The 24,989-nt window shown below is 35.5% G+C and overlaps 1 protein-coding gene across 6 annotated transcripts in view; it reads right to left on the bottom strand.

Moving 5' to 3' along the window:
• Positions 1–400: 400 nt before the first annotated feature.
• JMJD1C (jumonji domain containing 1C) overlaps positions 401–24,989 on the bottom strand; it is a 324,083-nt gene continuing 299,494 nt past the window's right edge. For all 6 annotated transcript variants that reach the window (XM_072756132.1, XM_072756129.1, XM_072756130.1 and 3 more), the window contains 13 exons: positions 23,513–23,602; positions 22,707–22,834; positions 22,332–22,545; positions 21,597–21,811; positions 20,597–20,875; positions 17,431–17,599; positions 16,749–16,839; positions 16,141–16,271; positions 15,641–15,763; positions 11,983–12,122; positions 10,559–10,735; positions 1,747–1,878; positions 401–1,431 (listed from right to left, as the gene is read on the bottom strand). In XM_072756132.1, the coding sequence (XP_072612233.1) occupies positions 1,342–1,431; positions 1,747–1,878; positions 10,559–10,735; positions 11,983–12,122; positions 15,641–15,763; positions 16,141–16,271; positions 16,749–16,839; positions 17,431–17,599; positions 20,597–20,875; positions 21,597–21,811; positions 22,332–22,545; positions 22,707–22,834; positions 23,513–23,602 (1,979 nt within the window). In that variant the 3' untranslated portion in view covers positions 401–1,341. The remainder of the gene's footprint in view (positions 1,432–1,746; positions 1,879–10,558; positions 10,736–11,982; positions 12,123–15,640; positions 15,764–16,140; positions 16,272–16,748; positions 16,840–17,430; positions 17,600–20,596; positions 20,876–21,596; positions 21,812–22,331; positions 22,546–22,706; positions 22,835–23,512; positions 23,603–24,989) is intronic.

Raw genomic sequence — 24,989 nt, forward strand, 5'->3', positions numbered from 1 at the left:
TTCAAAGCGACCAGCCAACTGATAGTCAGCTATTAAGACCAAGGTTTCAAATTAACTCGAGAATTACCAAGGTCACATAGTAAGCAGAACTACTCAACTAGGCTGGCTGACGTTAGCCGCTTCCCTGCCACTGCTTCCCCCCACCAACAAAATTGTATTACCAGCTATCTCTGCTGTGAAAAACACCTACTTGAAACTGATCACATATGCTCATAATCATGGCTTTTAAAATTCATGTATGGGTTTTTATTTCAATTAAAATGTGTTCATAAATAACAAATGGGAGTTACTCGTAGTCCTTTCTTTAGTTGGGCCACAGGACAATTAAGTTGAGGCACTTATGATGGTTCATAAAATCTGAAGAAAAGTTGGAAACTTCTAAGAGTAAAACAAAGAAATGTTCCAGAAGAGAATGCTGTATTACAAGAAAATGCTAGTAGTCATCATCATGATGAATCCCTAGTATTATGTATGTCATAAGAGGAAGAACTCTGGAACAAGCCATTTTTTGATAAAGTCTTTTTAATGGAAAATGTAAAACCCCTTTCAACTTTAATGTACAAAGCCATATGTAACACTTGCACTTTTAACAAATAAAAGCAAGCCAATGTTTTAAAAAAATACATCATTAAATGTATATATGTATATATTTACATAGCATATTAAGTTTAATATTTAGCTTTAAAAGTTCACATAAATTTTACCAAAATGAGACAATTTTAAATAAATTACACCTTTTGAAAATGTTTAATTGTACAGTCAATAGCTTCAACAAAATATTGAAGTGTCCATATTTAGTATCTACTTTATATACTTCATATTTTACAAATTTTACAATTATTTGGCAGTAATTTTCTGATTATGACATGAATGCTGTGCGATTCAGCAATTTCCCAAATGCAGGCAATAGCTGGTGTTTGTGTCCTATTCTCACAGTAACTGTCTCAATGTAGTGAAAAATATCAGTTATTTTAGTAAACTGTACAAGGTCACATTTACACTTGATCAACAATATAGCATAGAATTTTGTGGGTTTTTTTCCTCAAAAATAAATACATCATTTTAAATCTGGCATTTTCACAAACATCATATACACTATAATACAAAAACAGCTATGAAGTGCTGCTTTTTAAATTTAGCTTGTTTTCATAACTAACATTGAATCACAGGAGTTGTGACATATGCTATACTGCTGCGGTATCAGTAACAAGTAATTACTACAAAAGAGAAATTTCTTGGCACTGATGGTTTTATGAAGCTTAAGTCAATGTGCATACATATCATCGTCTGAGAGTAATTCCAGTTCAACAGCCAAAAAACATCGAACTGGATGGACCACACCTAGTTTTCTTCCATATCCTCTACTTCATCTTCATGTATCTTCAAAGCTCTCACCATTTCCTTGACTGCATGATACAGTATATTTTTAACCTGAAAGAGATGTTGGTATTTCTAATCACTTCAGCTGGAGATAAAGTAACACATGAAGAACTGCTATATTAAATTTTTTTTTCTTAATGAAGAGAAACCAAATTAAAAAAAAAAAAAAGAGTCAAAGTTAAAAAATGTCAAATTGCAAGTTAGAATAAGGGCCACTAAAACTCATACAATTAAATGCATATTGTTAATCTGTGGTTGTTATCCTAATATGACAATGTAGGCAGTGATCACCTAAGCTGTTCTACGTGCATCCTGTTTATAAAAGGCATGCAGAACAGAAGCTCCTTAGAAAGCTCCATTTCTTACCTGTAGTTTATCATCGTAATTGATTTCCTCCTTCAAAAGTCTCAGTTCCTGTGTTAAATGAAATGACTGTACAAGATGTTCTGGAGACACAAAATCTTCAGTTACCTGAATACAGCTGTGAAAATTCTGTACCTATCCCCAAAACAGAAACAATAAAATATAAATTTTAGGAGGCAGCAATACCACAGAACTTATTTTCTCTAAAACATCAAATGCATTTCAAAGCAAAACACCTTATTTTTATGAGAGCTACATCACTGAAAAGCTTTCATGTGGAGAGACTTTTTTGTAAATGGGGTATTTTTAAATGATGAAAAGAACAGAACTTTTCTAGGAATCCCTTCATGGAGGCTGCTAATCATAATTCCTAAATTACCAATTTTATCAAGGGGATTTTTTTGGTGTTATTAAAAAAAAAGTTAACTGGTAACTATCTGCTTTACCATTCAGTGCAAACAATCTGATGTCTATTGCTGGTCCTTTGGCTTTCACAGCATTTGGGTCATTTCACTGTTAACTTTATTTATTCATTTATTTTTAAAGATTTTATTTATTTGAGAGAGAGAGAGAGATCACAAGCAGGGAGAGGAGCAGAGGGGGAAGCAGACTCCCTGCTGAGAAGGGAGCTCAATGTGGGACTCGATCCCAAGACCCTAGGATCATGACCCGAGCCAAAGGCAGATACTTAATTGACTGAACCACCCAGCCATCTTTTTTTTTTTTTAATATTTATTTATTTGAAAGAGAGAACAAGCATGATAATGGGGGGAGGGGCAGAGGGAGAGGGCAAGAATCTCAAGGAGACTCCTAGCTGAGCATGGCGCCCAACTCAGGTCTTGATTTCACAACCTCGAGATTATGACATGAGCCAAAATCAACTCGGACACTTAATGGACTGAGCCACCCAGGCACCCTCACTGTTAACTTTTACAATAGAAAGTAGATGATGGGGCACCTGGGTGGCTCAGTGGTTGAGCGAGCCTTTGGCTCAGGTCAAGATCCTGGAGTCCTGAGATTGAGTCATGAATCGGGCTCCCCAAAGGGAGTGTGGTTCTCCCTCTGCCTCTCTCTGTGTCTCATGAATAAATAAATAAATAAAATCTTAAAAAAAAAAAAAAGGAAATGAAAGCAAAAGAAATGAAATTTAGTTTGTGAGGAACTGTTCTAGACAGATCTATTGCTCACAAAAGTTTTCAAATTATTCTAGTTTTTTTTTGTGCCTTTCTTCTAACCAACGATAATACCTTTAGGCTCCAGTGGCATCAGTACAACTGTTTTCAATAGTCGTCCCTCCTCTGACTAAATGGTTTTCACAAGAAGCCAGTCAATAGTCTTATCTGTAATTTGTACACCATGTACAAACTGACTCAGTACTTCGTTATTTCTTGGAATTGTTTCCTATTCACGTTTAGTATAATGACAGAAAGGACCAAGCTGATCCAATCTGGATTTTATGATGTTCTAGGTTGTCTTCGAATGATATGAAAGGATATCATAAAATTCCTGAGAAAGGAGAAATAACTGAAAACTAAGTGTTTACATTAATTCTATTAAAAAAAATTATTTACTTGTAAGAAAGAGGAGGGAGAGAAAGCACCAGCAGCAGGAGAGGGACAAGCTGACTGAACTCCGAACTGAGCACGGAGCCTGACACATGACCCTGAGATCAGGACCTGACTGAAATCAAGAGTTGGACACTTAACCAACTGAGCCACCCAGGTACCCCTACACCAATCCTAATTTTAGTAAGATGAAAGTAAGTTTAATTGGGGGGTACAAGAAGAAGAATGTAAATGAGGAATAGAAGACTGAAAAAAATCTAATTTGACAATGGTGTGATGGATTCCAAAGGTGCTGGAATTCTTCCTCTGGGTATGATGTCTGACCTGGACAGCTGCTCAAGCTTGCAGACTTCTTTAAGTCAAGTAATGTCCCTCTACTGACAACTTGGTAGCATAAATAAACATTCTTGGGGCATCTGGGTGGCTCAGTGGTTGAGTGTCTGCCTTTAGCTCAGGTCATGATCCTGGGATCATGATACCCGTTTATCAGGATACCCACGGGAGCCTGCTTCTCTCTCTACCTATGTCTCTCATGAATAAATAAAATCTTAAAAAAAAATTCTCTTCCTTTAATCATTAGGTTGCTGGTTCCTTTGCAGGATGAACATAGTGAGTCCTCACATTCTCAGCACTGCTATACAGTCTCATTGGATCTTTACTGTATGTCTCTAGAACAGATGCTCTATTTCACAGAGCAGGAAACTATGGATAAGAACTTCAGTGCCTGTTCCAAGATAAATCAGCCAACAAATGGCAAGCCGAAAGGAACCCAGCTCCTGTAACATCTTGTCGAACAGATGCTGTACAGTCCTATATTAATTCAGTCATACCAGCATACAGCCTCCAGATGTCCTGTCTTGTTACGTCTTTCACTTACGTGAACATGCCCGTGGGGATTAAGTCCTTCAAAAATTCTGGCATGTACCTTTCTTTGAGCATGTCTAGTTCTACTGTTTTAGAATTTGTCTCTTCATCAATATTCTAATTTTGTTCATATGCCATCTTCCTGATTTTCTTTACCAGTTTCCTTTAGCTCTTTGAGCACATTTAAGACACTGGACTTCAAGTCTATGTCTAGTAAGTCCAATGTCTGGACTTCCTAAAAGACAGTTTTTGCTGACTGTTTTCCCCTATGAATAGGCATACTGTATGGCTTCCATTTATGTCTTACAACGTTTTGCTGAAAACTGGACACCTGAACATTATAATGTGGCTACTGGAAATAAGATTCTTTTTCTGCCTCAGGGTTTGCTGCTGATTGTCGGACAAGGCCTTAGTCATACATTTCTTTCGTGACTTTTCCACACTATTCTTGCAGACTGTTTTCCTTGTTGGGTGTGATCACTGAAGTCTGTTATCTCAGTGGTCAGCCAGTGACCTGTCAGAGATTTCCTTATATGTCCCAAATCAGCTGCCCTTTTCTTCACTGAATAGTCCTCGATTGATGTAACTTTGGATTAGATTCCATAGTTCTAGAAAAGTTGATTCTGTCAGTTTGTGCCAGTTCATGGTTATTTTAAAATCACTTTTGAACTGTGACTTTTATTAGTGCTTAAAAATGCTATGATACTTTCTAATGACCTCAACCTGATAGACTTTGCTTAAAGGCTTACAGGTTAGTTTGAAGAGACAAGGTTTAGTGTTAAAAGTAGAACCTATTTTAACTTCTCATTCTACTTAATACCTTTTTCTGGCCATCTATGAGTCAATTACATTTTACTTCTTTGACAAACTGTCTTATTCATACTTGCCTATGGGATCAATTTTAATCATAAATAGGAAATGTTAAGAAAATGTAACTCTGTGTTCACAGTAGGAAGGCTATTATATCTTGACACAGTGACTGTGGTATACATAGTGACTAAGAGTAAAAGGTTTTGGGATGCCTGGGTGGCTCAGAGGTTGTCTGCCCTCAGCTCAGGGTGTGGTCTTGGAGTCTAGGGATCGAATCCCACATCGGGCTCTCCTTGAGGAGCCTGCTTCTCCCTCTGTGTCTCTGTCTCTCTCTCTCTGTGTCTCTCATGAAGAAACAAAATCTTAAAAAAAAAAAAAAAGTGAAAGGTTTTGCCAAAGTCCTTTTAGCATTATGAATGCAGAGAATTCACAACTTAGGAGTATTATAAACTCACTAGGAATAACCAAACATGATTAAGATAAACAGCTAAGGACAAATTTATCCTAAAGATTTTGTGGCAGGGTCCCTGGGTGGCTCAGTTAAGTGGCTGCTTTTGGACCAGGTCATGATCTGCAGGGTCCTGGGATTGAGCCCCATGTTGGGCTCTCTGATCACTGGGGAGCCTCCTTCTTCCTATATCTCTGCCCCTTCCCCTCTCCCCACTCATACTCTAATAAATAACTAAAATCTTAAAAAAAAAAAAAAAGATTTTGTGGTTTTTTTCTTAAATTGTTGCTGTTTAAAATGAAGGCCACTGGGGAACCTGGGTGGCTCAGTCAGTTTCTGCCTTTGGCTCTGGTCATATCTTAGGGTCCTGGGATCGAGTTCCCTGTCAGGCTCTCTGCTCAGTGGTTAATCTGCTTCTCCCTCTGCCTCTGCCCTCCCCCCTGCTCATGCTCTCTCTCAAATAAATAAAATCTTCAAAACAAACCAAAAAATATGAATGAATGAATGAATGCCACTGAGAACATCAGGTATTAGAGCTAAGACAAAGTAAATCCTGGAGGTCAGGATCCACCTGCTCCATCTAGTGATACACTGGGGTTTCACAGATACACTCTGTGATGTGTGGCAAATGTCAAAAAATGTTAAAGATTAAACCTGCAATTGTAGTTTTTTAAAAATATTATATATTTATTCATGAGAGACAGAGAGAGAGAGAGAGAGAGGGGCAGAGACATAGGCAGAGGGAGAAGCAGGCTCCATGCAGGGAGCCCAACGCGGGACTTGAGTCAAAGGCAGATGCCTAACCACTGAGACACCCAGGCATCCCATAGTAGTTCTTAATATATATGGAGGGTTGTGGCTACTCAGTGTGGGTACTCAAGGTACTCCCTGCTGACAAACCAAAGAATACAATGTATCATCTGGTCAAACCATTTTTTGACAGATGCCTTGGGTTTGCAAGGACTTCCCTATCTGCAATGGTTCTTGAAGCATGGTCCTCAGAGAGTAACAGAAGCATTACCTGGGGACTTGCTAGAAAATGTAAAATTTCATGTTCTTCCTCAGACCCGCTGAATCAAATATTCTGGTGGTAGGGTCCAGCAATCTGTTTTATCAAACCTTCTAGGAAATTCTGATGTATGCTAACACACGAGAAGTACTAACTTAAGAGTTTTGGTTGATTTTAAGGGCTACCTATAGTATATTGGAAGTGAAGTCATCAATGAAGTTTTCAGGACCTTTAAGAACTAAGTTGTAAATAATCATACATCTCAAATTCAAGTTAATACTGTGAATAGAGAGTTCTTACTTCCTTTTAATTCTCTTAAAACTACATGATCATCACTTCTGAGTCATGGACAACACCCTCTTTACAGAGTACAAATAACCATGTGTCATTATCACACCACATAAGGAAAAGACAGAAATTTTTGTGCTTATAGCTGGCAATTTTATGCCAAATATGTAGCAGAGTGGTCTTGGAACACTAAGCAAGTTAGTAGCAGAGCTCAAAATAGAATTTGCCAGTCTAGGTTATACATGCTACTTCAGTATATTTAAGGATAACATCTTTTATACTCTAGAAATCTATGATGAAATTTGCTCTCTAGAATCTAAGTGATATTCCTATGTATCTCAAAAGAAAGCGTATTGCCCTATGTACTCATGTCTATAGTCATAACTGAAAGTTAGAATCCAACCTACATAAACTTTCCTGAAGTAGCCAGAGAAGACACATCCAGGAAGAGGCTAAAATTTACATGTTTGTACAAAGAGCACAATATATATAAATTACGTAAAGTCATAACTTTGTTTTTATCTATACTTGTGTGAAAATATGTTGTACAGGAGAACATATTTTCAGGCTGTCAGGACTTACAGATATTTAAGTGCATTATTCTAAACATAGGAGAAAGCAATGAAAAAAAAAAAACAGAAAACTCTGTCTTCATGAACCTTATATTCATGAACCTATATATAGTGGGGATTAAAAGACAATAAACAAAGCAAATAAATTATGAGTAATGTCAGGAGGTGATGATCAAAATGGAGGAGAATAAAGCAGGGAAGATGACTGGGAATCGGAAGACACAATTTGCACTTTTAAACTAGGGTGTTAGGGAAGACCTCACTGAGGAAGGTGACATTTGAACATACAAACCTTTAAAGAATGTGAAGAAGCAAGTCTTATTACAGATATCTGAAAAAAGAATTCCAGGCTAAAGGATTAGTAAGCACAATGGCCCTGGAGTGGAAACCTACATGGTGTATGTGAAAACCATAGAAAGGGCAGGGTGGCCAGGGAGAAGGAAGGAAGGAAAGCAGTGAAGGGGGTAGTTTATGTGTGTACACATGAGGGCATGGACAAGATACAAATGTAGATCATTTAGGGCCTTGTAAAGCTTTGAGCAGTGTTATGTGAGCTAAACTTTTCAAAAGGATCACTCTGCCTACTATTTTGAGAACACATGGCTCTCTCCCCACACAAAAGCAGTGGCAGACAGACATGTACATGGCATAGAATCTCTGTGGTAAACAGTGAATGCTTCTGAAGGAGGGGAACAGAGGGCAAAGGTGAGAAAAAGATCGAATTTTTACTGTGAATCCTTTTGTACTATTTGGATTCTTAAAAATCATATAACTGTATTACATTTCAAAATAAAAATTATTTGAAAATAGTCTTTTCAATAGATAGTACTAGGAAAAACTAAACTTAAACTATTCATATGTAAAAAAAAATTCGAACCTTGGTCCATACTTTGCTCTATGTACAGAAATTAACTAAAAAGGGATTACAGATCTAAATTTAAGACTAACAACAATAAAGCTTCTAGAAGAAAATGTAAGAGAAAATGTTTGTGATCCTGAGCTAGGCAGTAACTGAGTATACAACAATAAAAGTCTGATACATAAAAGAAAAAATTGATCACCTGAACTTCATCAAAATTAAAACACTTCTCTTTGGAAGACACCATTAAGCAAATGTTAAGGACAAGTCACAGTTCAGGAGAGTATCAGATAAAGAGCTTATAAAGTAGAGTAGTTAAGAACACTACTCAAAACTCAGTAAGAAAAATGAACCCCCCCCCCCAAAGAAAACCTAACTGCAAAAATGTATAAAATATTTGAACACAAAGATTTACCAAAATAGATATGTAGATGATGGCAAATTAGCACATGAAAAGATGCTAAACATAGTTATTAAGAGTAAACTAAAACTACAACGTGATACCAATGCACACTTATTCAAATGCTTAAAAACAGGGAATCCCTGGGTGGCACAGCGGTTTAGTGCCTGCCTTTGGCTCAGGGCGCAAGCCTGGAGACCCGGGATCGAATCCCACGTCGGGCTCCTGGTGCATGGAGCCTGCTTCTCCCTCTGCCTATGTCTCTGCCTCTCTCTCTCTCTCTCTCTGTGACTATCGTAAATAAATAAAAATTAAAAAAAACAAACAAACAATACTGCCAATAAGCAGAGGAAATGGAACTCATATAGATTACTTTGGGGAATAGAAAATGATATGACTTTAGAGAACCACCTGGCAGGTTCTTATAAAGTTAATCATATATTTATTATATGACCAGGAAATTCCATTACTTGGTATTTACCCAACTGAAATCAAAACTGATGTTCATAGAAAAACCTGTATGATGGGAAGCTTGGATGGCTCAGTTGGTTAACTGTCTGCCTTCAGCTCAGGTCATGATCCCAGGGTCCTGGGATTGAGCCCCATGTCAGGCTCCCTGTTTTTCCCTACCTCTGCTCCCCCTGCTCCTGCTATCTCAAATAAATAAAATCTTTAAAAAGATCCACCTACTGGTATATCTAACATGGATGAATCTCAAATGTTTTATATGGTGAATAAGAAAAGTTAGACTCAAAAGCTATATATTCTATGACATTCAATAAAGGCAGAATTACAGGAGAAAAACATAAGCAGTTGTAGGAATGTCAGATGGGAGAAGCTGAGTAAAAGGGGGCAGTAGGGAATTTTTAAGAGTGATGGAAGTGTTTGATATTTTGTTGTGCTGTTACCTAATGATATATTAGTCAAAACTTGGAGAACTGTGCACTGAAATTATACCTGTTTAAAAAACTGCACCAGTTTAACTTTAAGAAAATATTGAGGCAGCCCAGGTGGCTCAGCGGTTTAGTGCCGCCTTCAGCCCAGGGTGTGATCCTGGAGACCTGGGACTGAGTCCCACGTTGTGCTCCCAGCATGGAGCCTGCCTCTCTCTGCCTGTGTCTCTGTGTCTCTGCCTCTGTCTCTCATGATTATATACTGGTGTCACAATGCTCAACAGGCAGTAATTGCATATGTAGTTACATAAAATGTGGAAATCACTCCTTGATAAAAGTACATACATCAGATACATCTCAATTACTAGGTGGTAGGAAAGGTGAAGAACCAACTCTGAAGTGAACTAACATTTGGGGTTCTGGGTTTCCTCTCTATACTCTGTTACTATGAGGGCTAAGCTGGTCTGTGGTAGCTGCAGTCTATTTATAGGAATCCACTGTATGTTCTTAATCCAATCTTCCATGCCCACTATCTATTCCATGCCATTTTCCCAGGTGCCACATAATTAAACCATAGCAACAAAGACAATGTGTTTATTTTTGTTTTTAAATGTTACAGATCAACAGCTATAAAAATTATGTATCATCTTTCTTTGGACATGCTACTGCTATGTTGGCAAACTAACAAGGCAAGAGTTTACACTAAAAGCCTGAATTATGGAATGGTCTAGCCGACACTTCATTCTGCTCAATTTGGTGCCTTAGAAAATGTGTGATCTCTTAAGTCTTAATTCTTAAGTGTTAAGTCTCACTTCTGAGAACTGAATATATAGTATCTCTTATTTCTTCTCCCTTAAGTCTTAAAAATGAGATTTTAATCCACTAAACCAGAAACAATACAAAAATGGAAATTTGGCTCACACTGAAACAATTTTAAGTTCTCAAAGCATTTAATTACCTCCGATCTCTTCAAGCACTGGAAAGCTATTTTCGTGATTTCTTAATGAAAGCAAATTGGGTGTGGGTCATTCTCTTATCAGAACAATTTCTTTTTCAGAATTGGTTCCTTCAAGTAACAGATGTGTGAGAAATTAAGTGTTTACATACCTGATGAAGTGCTCCTGCTGGTAAGACAATGGCATCACCAAGGAATTGAATAAGAGTACAGGTTCTGACTCCATATTCCTCAAGTAGTCTTTGGCGGAGCTTTTTGTTCACATACCAACTTTGGTCACGTATTGGATCATGTTCTGGTAGAACTTCAAGGCCCTGTTCTTTTGAAATCTGCAATATGGATTAAAATTAAAATATATACCTCAATTTTAAGTAAGGGAAATGGTAAATCCTGTTTGGTTATATTTCAATTTTCTTTACAATAACCATCTTTTATTCTTAGAATCTTATGGAACAATGTATGCACTTAAGTTAAATAATATTCTACAACAATTGGAAAAGCCAAAGGATATTAAGACAATATTGCACATTGAGATGCTATTAATAAAGTGAGTCATACTACTACCTCCTCACCTCTTCCATCCACCATAAAGTTACCAACCATCTGGTTTCTTCTTTATGATTGTTTCAAAAGCATAGCACAGAGATTAGGAAAAGCTCAGGTTTAATAGCTTTTTATCCCCCCAAAAGCCAAACTATCTGTATGGACTTCTTAAAACACTTCCTGATCTTGCCTTTTTTAACAATGTAGTACAAAATGCAGGTAAATGGTGCTAACCTTCCAATCTTTGACCAGTCAATTTCAAGGGATCCTTTTACAAACCAGTGCAATAATCATTCTGCTTTTAAGAAGCATAATTTATAATATTTTAAAATTAAAATATTGATAGGTATTCTGGGATAAGATAGTAGGTACAAAGCTATAGCTCCTTCACTTCATACTGAACACAGAGACAAACCTTAAGTCCATTCTGATGGAATATGAAGTATATAATAAAATCAGTAGTGATAGTCCCTTACAAGAAATCCCTGTAATTGCATATTTAGTAAATATCTGAGCAAAAGGTTGAACTAATTATTCCAAATTCATGTCACTTTCAGTGTCTAACTAAATTAAAAGTACAATTACTAAAATTTCAGTCTATTCAAATATATACAGCAATTGATGTGGCAGCAATTGGAAGCCTATGTCAAAAGCCAAAACTATTAATCAAATTAAAAAAAAAAAAAAGAAAGGTCCTACACCTTGTTTAGATGTTTCTAAGACATACTAGTTTTTATATCCTGTAATTTTCACCACATTTCACCAAGGGTACCTGACTCATCAACAGTTTAGTTCTTCACTATAAGGAGATAGGGCTCATTAGCAACTGAAAGAAGTTGCCATTCAAATACCTCAACATGAAATGGGCTTTAAAAGGAACAAAAGAAAGGAGCTTTTGACTTTCAACAACAGTAAGAAGTTCCCTCCTTTTCTGAAGTAAAACTATTTAATGATCTTATATTCCTGAATGCTAAATGAAGCTCCAGTAAAAATTAAGGTAAAGAAATAAACTATTTGCAACCTAAATGTATACCTTTTGAAGAAATTCCCTTATCTTATCAATGTCTTTCCCTGCATAAATATGCCACAGAGCACCAGGTATTTCACTTGAGTCCTTCAATCGTTTTCTTAAAATGTCATCCAAATCTTCTTCCTCAAATTTCTTGAGTATTCCTGAAACATAGGAGAGTATTTTCAAGTTGGTCAATAAAGACCCCAGAAAGCCAAGTGTCCTAGAATTGATCTATCAGAACAGCACAGTGCCTAACTAGATCAGGACTCTTAAAGAGGAGGTAAACTCAGTTAAACTGCTACAGAATACAAAACACTGACCATGTGTAACAAGGGACAGAGTAACAGGAATTCTCCCAGATCATTTGTTTTCTGCAAATCAAGGAACAAGATTAAAAACTTTGAGGGTTTCTAACTCAAACTTCACCAACTTTCTTCCTGTCCCAAGGGTGTGGTTCTAACAATGATTTGTACTCATACAGTATTTCATAACTTACAAAAGACTTTCATAACCACAACTAACTACTTAGTAAAGCAGGCAAGGATCATAACCTCTATTTTACTTTTTATTTTGGGGAGGGCAGGCAGAGGGAGGAGGAGAAGGAGAATCCTAAGCAGGCCCCAGCTCAGTGTGGAGCCCGGCACAGGGCTCGATTTCATGACCCTGAGATCATGACCTGAGTGGAAACTAAGAGTTGGATGTTTAGCTGACTGGGTCACTCACGTGCCCCAACTACAGCGAATATATATATTTTTTAATTTATTTATTTATGACAGTCACACAGAGAGAGAGAGAGAGAGAGAGAGAGAGGCAGAGACACAGGCAGAGGGAGAAGCAGGCTCCATGCTGGGAGCCCGACGTGGGACTCGATCCTGGGACTCCAGGATCACGCCCTGGGCCAAAGGCAGGCTCTAAACCGCTGCGCCACCCCGGGTTCCCTACAGCGAATATTTTAAAGGAATGTTCTTTTGAGAGTCAAAGAAATTTATTGCTTGCTACAAAGAATACATCACGTGTTTCCTAATTTGTAACAGTAAATTCTTTTTTATGTTTAAAGTTGATTGCAAGGATTTTTTTTTAAAGATTTTATTTAGGGGATCCCTGGGTGGCTCAGCAGTTTAGCGCCTGCCTTTGGCCCAGGGCATGATCCTGGAGTCCTGGGATCAAGTCCCACATCAGGCTCCCTGCATGGAGCCTGCTTCTCCCTCTCCCTATGTCTCTGCCTCCCTCTCCCTCTCTGTGTCTCCCATGAATAAATAAAATCTTAAAAAAAAAATTTTTATTTATTTATTCATGAAAGACACCGAGAGAGGCAGAGACATAGGCAGAGGGAGAAGCAAGCAAGGATTTCTTTATTTGACATTAAGTGTTTACAATGTATGCCAGACACTGTTGTAGAATGTTGGGGATTAGAGCTAAACAAAGACCCAGTTAAGACTTCACAGAGGAAAATAGAGTATTAATAAATGTAGCAAAATAAACAAAAAAAACACACAGTGAGGTAAATGCAATCACAGGAGTACAAAAGTTACACAAAGACTGGTTCAGTTCTCAAATGTTATGTATTAACAAGATTATAAACTGGCAACCTCAGAATGACTTCCCATTTTTTTTTCTTTAAATTTCACTGCTCTGTGAATTACAAAAAGGGAGGAGGGGTGGGACACCTGAGTGACTCGGTTTAAGTGTTTGTCTTCAGCTCAGGTCATGGTCTCAGGGTCCTGGGATTGAGCCCCACATCAGCTCCCTGCTCAAAGGGGAGTTTGCTTCTCCCTCTCCCTATGCCGCTCCCCATTACTCATGGTCTCTCTCTCAAATTAATAAAAAATTAAAATAAAAAAAAAAAAGACAGGGGATTAATGGGGAAGAGAAAGTTTAGACCTCTAGAGGGAGAAGACAATATGAGCTACACTCTGAAGGTATTTGCCAGGGAGACAAGGAGGTATGAGAGCGATTATAGGTGGAGGAAAAAGCACATGCTTTAAGTAGGTCAGTATTTCTTTAGGTGTTTTAAGCATTAACCCTAAAACACTTTCTTTTATGATTATCTATAAAGAAATGCAAAAATATTTAGATAAAGACAGCCATGGATTAAAATGATGAATGTTTTCTCAAAAGACCAAATTCTACATTACAAACCAGAGATGGGAGGTGAGCAGAACTGAAAATTGATAATGAAGTCTCAGGCTTTAAGGACATGAAAGACTAATAGAGGAGAAAAACAGGTATAATTTCTGTATTGTAGAATACATGCTATAGGGGTTGAACAAGTACAATGAGGTACAAAAGAGATAATTAACTCTGTGTCATCACAGGCTTTGAAAAAATAAGCAATTTGAACCATAAGTCACACATTTTTATTTTAGAGCTGGGACTAAAACCTAAGTGTGCCTAACTCTCAAATTCTTGGGAGTAGGGGAGGCAAAGAGTTTATCAATTATAATCAAGTGTCAATTTAGGAAGCTGAGAAACATATAAAAATGAGTTTCTAGTTTTGGGGGAATTTAGGTTGTGTTTTACAGAAGCTGTCAAATACTGTTAATACTATAGGAACCCCCATGTCTTCAGCACCAAATTATTAAGCTTTAGATGCATTCTTGGCTTTAGATAAAGAACTGGTGATGGATATGGTGGTTGGGTCATGCATAGAATTTCACATGAAGTACACATAAACTAGAAAATGTCAAAAAAAAAATTCTCTGACTCTAGAAAAGCCTTGGGATTCCATAAGGTTAGTCAATAAGAACTAGGGGAGTAGTATCGCAGAAGCCAAGGGCAGTATTTGAAGAATAGGCAGTGATTGTGATTAACAGTGCCATTTATTTTAGAGGGGCAAGCATTAAGAAGACCAGAAAGAAACCACTGAAACCACTTATTCAATTGTGAGTATTAGGGAGGGCTGCAGCAATAGTAATTTCAGTGAGGCAGCAGGTATAAGGCCAACCTTTTTTTTTTTTGGCTAACCTGCTTTTTAAATGTGACTAAGAGTTGACAAAGACAGCAAAGAATTGTCTTACAAAGACAGGAGCTATAGGATGGTGGCTAGGAAGACTAGATTTGAAGGTTTTCTTCTGAGAAAGAAGAACAGTCTAGAGTGCACTCCTATCCTGAAGAAGATAAGCCAGTGGAGAGGAAAGGTTTAAACATCTATTTACATACAGAAGGGGTTAGCAGATGGAACAAGGTTTTAGAAAGAAATCCAGAGGATGAAATCTAAGACCTATATACACTGAATAGAAAGGTTATATCTATTTAGGAGAAAATATCCCTTCTCTCTCTGATAGATGGGAAAAAAAATGAAGAATGCTTGAGGCAAAAACCAAATCTTAATCATCTTCAGAACCCCAGGACCCAGTTTCTATTCTCTAATAAAGTGTTTATAATAAAAAGTAAGCCTAAGAGTATATTTTCACAAATGGAACATTAAAAGATAGAAAAGGAGCAAATAAATATATTCATTCTTAAAATTTAAATTCCTATTATATTGAAAAAAGGTAAATCTAGCACTCTTAAAGTAATATAGATTAGAATACCCCTATATCCACTGCAATTCTTTTTGCAATCCTTGCTATTTACTCAGAGGCTTGACACTCTAGATAATAAATCTTCGTGTGTGTGTGTGTGTGTGTGTGGTTATTCAATTTCATTTCAAAGACCACTATTTTTCAAGTTTCTTTACCTGCTTTTGAGAGAATGCCATTTCCCTTTGCTATGCCAACATAGACTAGAATATTTACAACATCAGAAACTTCAACATGGAGATTTGTTGTTCCTATGTCATGATCTTTAGCAGCAGCTACACCTATGTAAAAAACAAAATTTTATTGGACTGAATATCTTAGATATTCCCCCTAAAATCAGCTCTATGAGGAAAATTTGTTAAATGTAATTTGAGCTTTAGGTTTACTTGTTCCAAAAACCTCCTCAAGAGCCACAATCCAATAAATTTTCATAAAAATCAAATTAATAGAAAATGTAAATATTTTGCAAGGAATTAGCAAATACTTAACTATATTGGCTATTAATTTCTAATATACTGTTTGATAGGAAAAAAAGATTTCAATGGATTACTAAAAAACAGATTTAGTAGAACCTAAATATCATTAGACAATTTATTGTTGGACAGAAGTTAAAATTTCATATAATTCCAAGTTCATGAAAATGCAAATATATACCTACCATAGGCACTGCACAATCTGGGTCCTAGATCAGGGCGTACAAAAAATCCTGGCAAATGAGAGGCCAAGTTAAATTTTCCTTCTGGATTACAATATTCTGGCAATGGCAGACTTTTTAAAAGATCTTCATATCTGAAGAATAACAACATTGACTTTTTTTGAGTACAGATTTACATTCTTACATGCTTTCATATACACAATTTTCAGGTTGCTCAAAACATAATACAACCTTTCCATGAGGTTTCTGACAAGCAACACTTGCCTTGACTTCATTAAGTTTAAATGAATGCCTAACACAAGGGCAAGAAATGATTGACTAAAACTGCAATTCTGTTTCTCTAATCACAGAAAATTAAAAACACCAAGAGAAGGGAGATCCCAAACAGGACTCCATGTCCTTTGATATTAGCATTCTTTCTTTTAAATCCCAACATAAAGACTTTATCCGGCTGAGACTACAGAGATTGGGTTTTGTTCTTAATTTATTTTTAATTGGCAAAGAAAATGCCTGAAGGTCAAATATGTAGAGTTCCTTATGTTTCTTCTGGGGATACTCTCAGCTCAATTTAAAAACCCAACAGTTACAATAACAAGTTTTAAAATATATACCTTGCTGGCATCATAGTCTTGAAGTCTTCTCCTGAAGGGCAATCTTTCAATTTTAAAACAACTGTTTCTCCACTTTTTGTTTTTTGTCGTTCTATAAAGAATGCAGTTTATTATTAAAAGGTAATCTCTGCCTTTTAATTTTTGTTAATGTTTGGAGAGGAAGGAAGAGATGTAAAATGAATGACTTGATTGTCATACAGTAGGTATTTAATGAATGCTTGCTTACTGAGTTTAACTTCTTATGTACTTATACAGTATTAGGACTCCTGTTCCTTATGTATTTAGGTATCTGTGATATTGCAAAAATATTCTTTAAAAGTCTGTTTACAGGTGTTATTGAAGTTTTAGTCTTACATTTTTACTTTTAATTTTCTAAGTGTTTTACATAACTTATGTAATTCTCAAAGGTTTACAGTGTTGCCAAAAATACCCCCTATATAATAGGGAAACACAATATAAATTAATTATTTATTTATGGTCAAAGGAAATTAGGGGTTGGAACCAAGGAAAAAGACCCAATCTCTTGTTCCCAAGTATCTGTCTCTTCTTTATTAAAAGCCAAAGAATATAGAAGTTTCAAAGATTAAAAATCTTTTAAGTCCTATTTGTAATTTGTAATGTGGGGGGGGGGGGGGGGGATTATGTTTCAGAAAACAGTAAAACAAACAAAAAAACAACATACTTGAAACTTCTTCAAAACCATCCCAGAATTCCTTAACATTGGCGTTTGAAATTATGCTGTCTTTGCAGTTCAGGAGATCAGCTTGGTGGTCTCCAAAATCAAGACTAATTGATTCCGCCTTCCACAAGCTAATGTTCATTTTCTTATGCACACCAGAAACCACTGCAGGCTTATAAATAAATAAATAGATAGATCGATAAGTAAGTTAAAAGGTATATGGACACTTCCAAAATTCAATTTTATAACGCACATACAACAAACAAATAACATGTTAGGTTTTAGGATTACTGACAAACTGTGAAAATAAAAGGAACTATTGCAAATAGTTCTAATATGCTGGCAAAGAGAACAGGTAATGAGAAAATGCCATGTAGAATACATTGCCATTTTTTTAAATTAAAATTAACATGTAAAATAAATAAATAAATAAATAAAATTACCATGTAGTAAATTTTCAGGAATGAAGTCCTAAGACTTCAGTTCTAGGCAGGATAAATATGGATTTTTGGCTGCTTTATTTATATACTTATTTTTGATGATAGAACATAACCTACTCATATATCTGTATAATATATATAATAAAATTATAATAAAATAATACAGTCCTTTTGCTTAAAACATAATTTGTATCACTTGAAACATATACACATGTTCTTTACCTCCACAAGAATTATGATAAATAAAAATATTAAACCAGGCAAAATATTAAGTTTCAAGCTTAATGGCTAATTCCCTGAAAGTAAACCTTTCCTTTGAAATCATATGAATTTGAATTCCCTCAAGGCTACCTAACCCAAAAACAACTGAAGATTTAAAGCTTCTAAAACTCCAATGCTGATGTAAAAAAACTTCTACAATGCTCTGATATGCTATCCTCAAGGTTTTCAGTTTTTAAAATTCTTTTATTACAATAAGAAGCAAAAGTCTGGGATATAGAGAACATAGAAAGTTGTGACTTGAGTCTCTTGTAAAATACAACATTTATTAAGTTATCTTAAACTTCATTAAGATGATTTTATTTTGGGAACCAAAGAGCAGAATAACCTCTAGCTAGGGTTCTTATCACAAAAAATATCTCAAAATTAAAGATAAACAACAAAAATAACCTTAATTCTGGTTAACTACTTTACTTGGAGGACCACTCCATTAAACTTCTCTTCAACGGGCTAATAATAGAATATTCCACTATTAAAAATAGATTCAACTATTAGATAATTAACTATTGTTGGCAATTCAGATATTAATTCTCAGCCTTTAGTATGGCTATCCAATAATATTCCTATCCAGCCCTATGCCAATCTTTCTAATGATAATCATACTGGTAAAAAAAAAAAAGAGGCAAGTTATCTAGTACATTAGAATATTTTCAAGCAGAATTCTTATGCTAACATCATCATCTTTCTGAAAAACTGGAAATCTTCCTATTTTGATTCCTTGCCCCTAGCCTTATCTTCTTTTAATTCAGTTTCCAATCTGCTTTGCTGTCAGTTATTTTAAAATACCAATCTTATTACTTTGACTCCTCAATTTAAACTATCATCTACAGGATAAAATTACCAAAAGGCCCTTCATAAGCATAACCCTAACTACCATTTCCTCGTTATTATCCTATAGAATTCTTTTATCTATGTTCCAGGCAAACAAAACTACTTAGCAGTATCCCAAGCACATGATGGTTTTATTTCCAACCTCTTGTTCACATCTAGAAAAATTTTACTTAACCCTTGAGGCATCAATTCAGACTAGCTTTTCTGAATTAGTACTCAAGCCGGGTCATTCTCTCTTGTGGGTTTTTATAGCACGTTAACAAAGTTCTTAGGATATTTAATGTACTTATTAAAATATTTATGTGTCTCAGAGGTTTAGTGCTGCCTTCGGCCTAGGGCATGATCCTAGAGACCTGGGATCGAGTCCCATGTCAGGCTCCCTGCATGGAGCCTGTTTCTCCCTCTGCCTGTGTCTCTGCCTCTCTCTCTCTCTCTGTGTCTCTCATGAATAAATAAATGTTATTAAGATAGATAGATAGATAGATAGATAGATAGATAGATAGATAGATAGATAGATAAATAGCCCGGGGTGTGACCCTGGCAACCTGGGATCGAGTCCCGCATCGGGCTCCCTGCATGGAGCCTGCTTCTCCTTCTGCCTCTGTCTCTGCCTCTCTCTCTGTCATGAATAAATAAATAAAACCTTTAAAATATATATATATATATATATATATATATATATATATATATATATATATATATATATATTTATTTGACTGTTGAAGCACACACCAAATCAAGTGGTCTAAATTATGAACCACCAGTGGCATTAGTGCTTCAAGCAAAGCCAACCAGAAAACAAAAAAAGGCTAGATATTGTGTATGTGCAATAAAAGGGTATGATTTTTTTCTGGGGAGAAAGGGAGCAAGATTTCTTCACATTTTGAAAAGGATTAGTGAACCAATCTAAAAAGATTAAGAATCATGGTACTAAAATATAAAATAGTTTACTATCTTACTGATTTTTATATAACTTACTCATTTTTATATTCTTTTCTTCATTTTTATATTCTAAATAGCTAGTATAAAGACTAGATTTTATTACGTGCTCAAAAACTATCTGTTCAATGAATAAAAATAAAATAAAATTGCAAATGATGTTTTCCAGAAAGCAAGAAAAAAAAAACATAATGCTAAGCCATGCAAATTCTTAATTTTGTTCACAATTTCTGCATTAATGCGACAAACTGCCATGTGAAATGCATATCATTCTATCAAAACTTTGGTCAAAGAGAAAATCATTTTCATTTTAACAGAATTAACCAATGTCATTCAGGATCTGATGAACTGATGTATAAATACATGTTCTCTGAATGAACATTAAAGGCAAGGCAAATGCTTCTAGTATTAACATTTATTAGAAGATATGGATCTGTTAACTGGACTAAACAACAAATAAAAAAAAGGAAGTACCAAATTTTGTTAATACACAGCTTTATTAAAAGTCTGTTGACTGACAGCTAAACAATATAACGTCAATCAATGCTTCCCTATTCATGTCTGACCAAAAAATAAGAATTCAGAAACAGTAATTCTAGTTTTTGTTTTTGATATCTTACTTCCAAATGCGTGAACTTATACAACCAGTTTGTTTCAGTTAATCAGCTTAAAATACTCACTTGTCCATGTTTCCAACACTCTTTGAAAAGCTTCCAATTATTAATATTTTTATAATCCTTAAGCCACAGAATATGCTGCTCACAGATCCAAGAATGTGGTATGTCACTGTACAATTTTTTGTTTTCCTCCATGGATGATTTTCTGCTCTCTTTAGGCTCTTCTTTAAGCTCTGGTTTTACATTTATCTTAGAGGCTTTATTTGGTGGAATTTTGTTTTCAACAACTGAAGCAATTATGTCATCAAGAATATTTGGCATAGTCCTTCCACTTTTGCCACTCTATAAGGGAAAAAGTTGTATTTTGAGAGGAAATGTATACATCTTTAAACTTTCACTTTGGTTTACTACTAATATAGCAAACAACCAACGCAAACATTTTAACTACCTTCAAGAAAATGTAATCATGTCAGTGGATATGGATCTAGAGTCCCTATGTTGTTCCTAAAAGATAGAAACCAGAAGTTTGGTGGTCTTCCATGTGAGAAACTATCAGGTCTGCAAGAAACTAAGTGTGGCCTTTTATATTACTTTAGGACTGGGGCAGAGTAAAGTTAGATGGTTGGAATCTCCCATATACTTTTAAAGATCAGTAAAAATTTGTGCCTATCTATGCAATTATTGCTTTTTATTTTCTTATGGTGCATAACTAAGATAAAAACTGATTACCAAGTGTTTTAAGTAAAAAACAAAACAAAACAAAACATATTAATAACATCCATGTGGTTTATTTCCCCTACTAGATACAGGGTTTTCAAATTCTGAAGGAATATCTTAGGGCTCTTCTGCTATAGAAAGCCCCTCCCCCAACCTTTTTAACCTAGAAAAAACCCAAAATCTCCAGCTTTTAAGCTAAGAGATTTATAATGCAACTGGGAGCATGCCTAGTAGTAAGTGTATTTTATTTCATTTGCATCTATTTATTGTGTAGTTCACAGCCAAATCCCCAAATCATCCAAATTTAAGGTCCATTTGAAAACCAAAAATCTGGCATCTTACTCACTGGGGTTCCCATTGAATACACTGGGGCAAAGGCAATGCCAGCATCTGTAGAACCCACACGTAGCTTGCCAGCAGTTGTGGTCAGCAAATCTCGTAAAGTTGAACCCTGTTCATTATTCTGGGATGCAGGAGGTGATGTTCTGCTATTTGGAGAATCAGGGTTGTCTTGTTCTCTCTCTTCTTTAATTTGCTTTTCAAGGGCAAATTCTTTGTTTTCTGAAATACAACATTTACAAAATTCAAATAAAATTAAGCATGCTGCTCAAGTACTGAAAAAACTGGGACCCTAACATTTGATAGTGAGAGGTAAAAAGTGTAGCACTAGTGATTTATTCACCTGAACACACACCAGAGGATGGGTTAGATCCTTCAAAATGGAGTCAAACAGTTTGAATATGAAAAGGCCTTCCTCAATATCTTAGACATGTAGCTGAGTTTGCACCTGTCACAAATGAAAAATGCTATAGCTAAGACAGGGAGAAAGTATAGTTTAAGTTACAAAACTACTGCCCTGGTGGTTTTAATGATATGCTCATCCACAAATGATTCTGTAACTAATTTTGATACAATCATAGGAAGGTGAGTTCCTAACAACAGAAAACAAATGTTTTGCTGAATCTAAGCAATACATAATGCAAGCAAATGACAAATGTAAATTGTTCTAAGTGAATATTATACATTAATGTGCATTGTTGGTTATATTATAGTTTTCTATTATATACGTAATTATATGTACCTTTTTTTTCCTCTCTGGACTTTTGCTCTGCAAGATCTGCTAACCAGTGCAGTGGTGACTGGGATTCTGGAGGAGTTAACTTGCTGTCTGTGCTTATGTCACTCCCAGGGCTGCTATTGCCATTACTCTCAGAATTCTGAGGGTTATTTTGCTGCTGAGACTCAGGCATGCACAGAGAAATTTTATTACTGTGATTAAGAACATTCTGTAAAACCTGTAAGGGTAGAAGAATTAAACTTTTTAAATACTACCTTTTCAACTATTCAGAGTAACATAGAAAACATAATTTACAAAACACAAGTCCTAAGTTGTAGCTCAAATATCAAAGCTAATTAATTAACCATGCATTTCATTTCAATAATTAGTTGTACTCACTTGAGATACACCATTCACTGCAGGAAAATTTCCAACTTGTATATTTTGTTTGTTAGTGCAATGACAATGGGATTTAATACCATATTTTTCTCTAAGGGTATGCATCACATCTAGAAGATCTGTCAAAACTACAGAATATAAGAGTGGTTAATAAAAGGATTGCCCCAGTTGTTAAGATCATAAAACATTTTTCCTATTTTTCTTGTGTCCTTTCTTCACTTTTCCTCCCATTTTTTTCATCACTTCCATCTATTTCAGGTTTGGTCATTCAGCCAAATTCATGTTCTCTAATTCTTTTCTCTCTTTTATTAAAAATTCAGTATCCTCAAAAAGGGGAGAATGATTTTTGATCATAAATCTAATAAGCTTTCTTATGGGGCACCTGGGTGGCTCAGTCAGTTAAGCGTCTGCCTTCAGCTCAGGTCATGATCTGAGTCCTAGTATTGAGACCTGCATCAGGTTCCCTGATCAGTGGGGAGTCTGCTTTGCCCTCTCCCTCTGCCCTTCCCTGCCACTTGCGCTCACTTACAAATAAATAAATAAAATCTTAAAAAAAAAAAAAACTAATAAACTTTTTCATTACACTCTAGTTTTCCCCCTCTAAAATGGTTCCTCCCGCTTTCTTCATCATTGGGGCTGGGCTTGCCTTGCTAGCTTTATTCCATAGAGAATTCTAAGAATTGAACAAAAACAACTCAGGATTAGATAAACCTTACCTTTCCATTGTATTATATTCCTACATACTCCTAAATAATGTAAAGCAAAAAAGAGCTGTTACACTACTAAGTAAATACATTTATACTTACCAGAACCGGGTATAATTTGAGTAGGCATTAAATGTTTGTGATCATGCGGTTGTCCTTTCACACACTTCATCCAAGCATACAGTTCTTTATCTGTATGATTACAATGTACACTTTTATAGGTCATGATTTTATAATTGTAAAATTGGAGGTTTGTATATAAAGAGCTAACAACTATATAAAATATCAATGGTAGGCTTCAAATGTTCAGTTTTTAAAACAATAAGACAGTTCTATCACTGAGAATTTTATAAAAATAAGATACAAAATTGATTTATGTTAGCCTCTTCTAAAATTACTATTACTGTCACTAATATATTTGTTACCTCTATCTTCCTTACTTGATTTTAGCTTCTCTGTTGCTAATTTCCTTTTATCTCTTCACTATTTTCTGTGTCCAACAGGGCTGTTGTCTGATCTTAGTACATTAGACTGACACAAATTTGAGGCTACTACTATTTTCCTCTTATACTTCAGAGACATGTAGAGGAACTGCCATAAGATGTCAAAAAACTGCTATTTTATATAAAATATTTAACTGTTATTACTGCCTTCAAAAAAGGCTCCATACCTGGAGTTGTAAACATATTAAGGCATATCATACACAGGAAAAATATTCAATTACCTTGATCTCAAGGAAATTTTTTTCTATAAATTTAAGGACACAGCTACATATTGGTGTGGTTATAACAGTTTCAATAAATATTAGAAAGCTCATTATATTCAGCACACACAAAAAACTACGACTGTTTCATTAAAAGTTTCAGACTAAAAATTCAAATCTAGTCTAAAATGTCTAAAACTGGCAGTGGGTGCCTGGGTGGATCGGTGGTTGGGGTCATGGGATTGAGTTCTGCATCAGGCTCCCTGGAGGGAGCCTGCTTCTTCCTCTGCCTATGTCTCTGCCTCTCTCTCTGTGTCTCTCAAAAATAAATAAAATACCTAAAAATAAATAAATAAATAAATAAATAAATAAATAAATAAATAATAAATAAAATGTCCAAAATTGGTTTTCTTTAAAAGCTTTCCAACGAGGGGCACCTGGGTGGCTCAGTAGGTCAAGCAGTTATCTTTTGCTAAGGTCATGATCCCAGATAGAGCCCCACAATGGGCTCTCTGCTCAGTGGGGAGTCTGCTTCTTCTGCTGCCTCTGCCCCTCCCCCTTGTGAATGCACACATGCCCTCTCTCTCTCAAAGGAATCTTTAAAATCTTTTAAAAGAAAAAAATTCCAACTTTCCCCTCCAGAGCCTACACAGTAACCTGTAAATGTTTTCTAACTGCTTATATTTTAGATATATAAAGCTATATACTATTCAATGAGTTTATTACAATATTTAACAATGACATAGCTAAATAGATAACAGAATATAAGGCATATAGATTATATTAAAAAAAAGATACAGTGACAATACTTTCAAAATTAAATAGTACTATGAATATCAATAGCAACATATTTATTTATTTATTTACTTACTTACT

This window comes from Vulpes vulpes, chromosome 4, assembly GCF_048418805.1.
Source record: "Vulpes vulpes isolate BD-2025 chromosome 4, VulVul3, whole genome shotgun sequence".
NCBI lineage: Eukaryota > Metazoa > Chordata > Mammalia > Carnivora > Canidae > Vulpes > Vulpes vulpes.